The sequence below is a fragment of the Penaeus monodon genome, chromosome 19 (assembly GCF_015228065.2).
Source record: "Penaeus monodon isolate SGIC_2016 chromosome 19, NSTDA_Pmon_1, whole genome shotgun sequence".
NCBI lineage: Eukaryota > Metazoa > Arthropoda > Malacostraca > Decapoda > Penaeidae > Penaeus > Penaeus monodon.
Genome location: NC_051404.1, coordinates 35,432,884 through 35,435,026, shown reverse-complemented (window position 1 = coordinate 35,435,026; position 2,143 = coordinate 35,432,884). Strand labels below are relative to the sequence as shown.

The 2,143-nt window shown below is 40.8% G+C and overlaps 1 protein-coding gene across 1 annotated transcript in view; it reads left to right on the top strand.

Annotated features, from left to right (window-relative positions):
• The window catches only part of LOC119585196 (integrin alpha-PS3-like), a gene marked incomplete at its 3' end in the record, with an annotated part of 22,685 nt that extends 21,155 nt beyond the window's left edge, over positions 1-1,530 (top strand). Inside the window, 3 exon segments of the mRNA XM_037933847.1 lie at positions 89-301; positions 713-824; positions 1,351-1,530. Coding sequence (XP_037789775.1) covers positions 89-301; positions 713-824; positions 1,351-1,530 — 505 coding nt within the window.
• Between the last annotated feature and the right edge of the window lie 613 nt (positions 1,531-2,143).

Genomic DNA, 2,143 nt, shown 5'->3' with positions numbered 1-2,143 from the left:
GTGCATAGCCCCATTTATACAAGGTGGGATATATATAATAGATAAATAAAAACAGTATATAGACTCCTAAAGACTATTTTTTCCGCAGGTGATCGTCTTCTCGTTCCCCGACTGGCAGTCTCAGCCCCTCACCGTCCTGGCCGAGTGGAAAGGAAAACAACTTGGGGAAAACTTTGGTGCTTCCCTTGTCGCTGCTGACGTTAACGGAGACGGCCTCAGCGACCTGATTGTCGGGGCGCCCATGCACTCCCTGAAGGACAAGCCGGATGCAGGAAGAGTACAAGTGTTCCTCTCTTCGCAGGTTAGTTAGAGATAAGAGAGGGTGGACGATATAGGGTGTTGTCACAAGGCCAAAGTTGTGTGTGATTTCCCTGCATGATCTACGGAAGTCCCTGAGGTTTCCGTCATCAGAACGATTTTAGGATATAATTCACGGATTATCATGCTGATTAAGTATAGCTTTCAAAATAAGAATAAAAATATTTTTGTTTTGTGAAAGGGGATTATTTAGCACAGTTAACCGTAAAATGTTGAAGTGCTTATGTGTTTTCTCCCGTTATCTATATAAAAAAAAACTCATAATCATTAATCACAAATCACAATCTAAAAGAGTGAAGCCGATGAAAGTTTCTCATTTCATTAATCTAGTATCCTGAAGAACCATACCTACCTTAGTACTTAATACTAAAAAACAAACGTGTTTCTCTAACAGGACCAGCAGTTGGTAAGTTCCGACTACCGATACCACGGGTCCACCACGAGCTACGCCAGGTTCGGCACGAGTTTGGCGCGAATCGGGGACCTCAACGCGGACGGGTATGAAGGTAAGATCAGAGAACATGAAACATAGTGTTCCATTTGTTAAGTGTGTGACTGTCATACTTATGTATGAAGGTAAAATCAGAGAACATGAAGCATCAGTGTTCCATTTTGTTAAGTATGTTATGGGTATGAAGGTAAGATAAAAAAAAACATGAAGTATGGTGTTCTATTTTGGTAAGTGTCAAACATTTTGTTATGCATTGTGTTCCATCTTGTTTAGTGTAGAGGAAGTTGTACTGTCCCAAACTTTATCGGTGTGTAAAATTACAACACTAGATCCGTTTGTAAAATTAGGATTCATTATATCCGTTTGTAAAACATGTGTTATGCTATTTCCGTTTGTGAACCTGAGTTAAAACTTTCCTTTAGTTTTAGCAGTACCGGTCTACATTTTCTAACTTTTTATGTTGCCCTTTTTATAGAAGTCCGCGATAATAATCTGAATAAATATATCGTTCAGCATTGATGTGATTACCTTTTTCCCCCCCATAAATATCTCCTTTCTTTACTGTTTCACTCCTCACCCAGACGTGGCGATAGGTGCTCCTTGGGAAGGCGATGGCGCTGTGTACATTTATCTCGGGTCTGCTTCTGGCTTGAGACAAGCATACTCCCAGAAGCTTCAGCCTCAGAACTTCCCCCAGAATATGAAGGGTTTTGGAATGGGTCTCTCCAGAGGCATCGACTTCGACAAGAATGGGTATCCAGGTGGGTAGAGGGCGGGTTGAACCATGTTGACTTATTTAAGACTTGTGTATTTTTCTCATCTGTTGATCTAAACGTAAGCTACATTTCTTATGTATGCGCAAATTAGGGTAATTGATTATGTATCTTTTGGGAGAATTTGAATTCCCCTTTTGACTAATCGTGCTACACATTTTACTTAATTGCATCATTTTTACTTAACCCAGCTTATAGAACACAAGGCATTTTACAAATCAGGGGCAACAGCTGAATTACAAAATTTCAGAGAGTATAATTAGACATCAGAATTCTAGGAGGAATATCAAGCCTTTAGATGTTACAATGTAACCTCTTATCACCCACAGACCTAGCAATTGGCAGCTTCGTGTCAGGCCATGCAGTGGTGCTAAGGAGTCGACCTGTAGCCTACATTACAGGCAGTCTCACTTCAGAACCACCCAATATTGGCCTCAATGACACCCTCTTCCAGCTGTCTGCCTGTTTGGGGTACCGGGGTTATAAAGTCCCACGCTATGTCAGTAAGTACATTTTGCCTTCTTGCAGTGGAAGTGGACTTATAGGCTAAACTCACAAACTGTAGGGTAAGAGGATATATGTATGTATAAAGTATATGAAA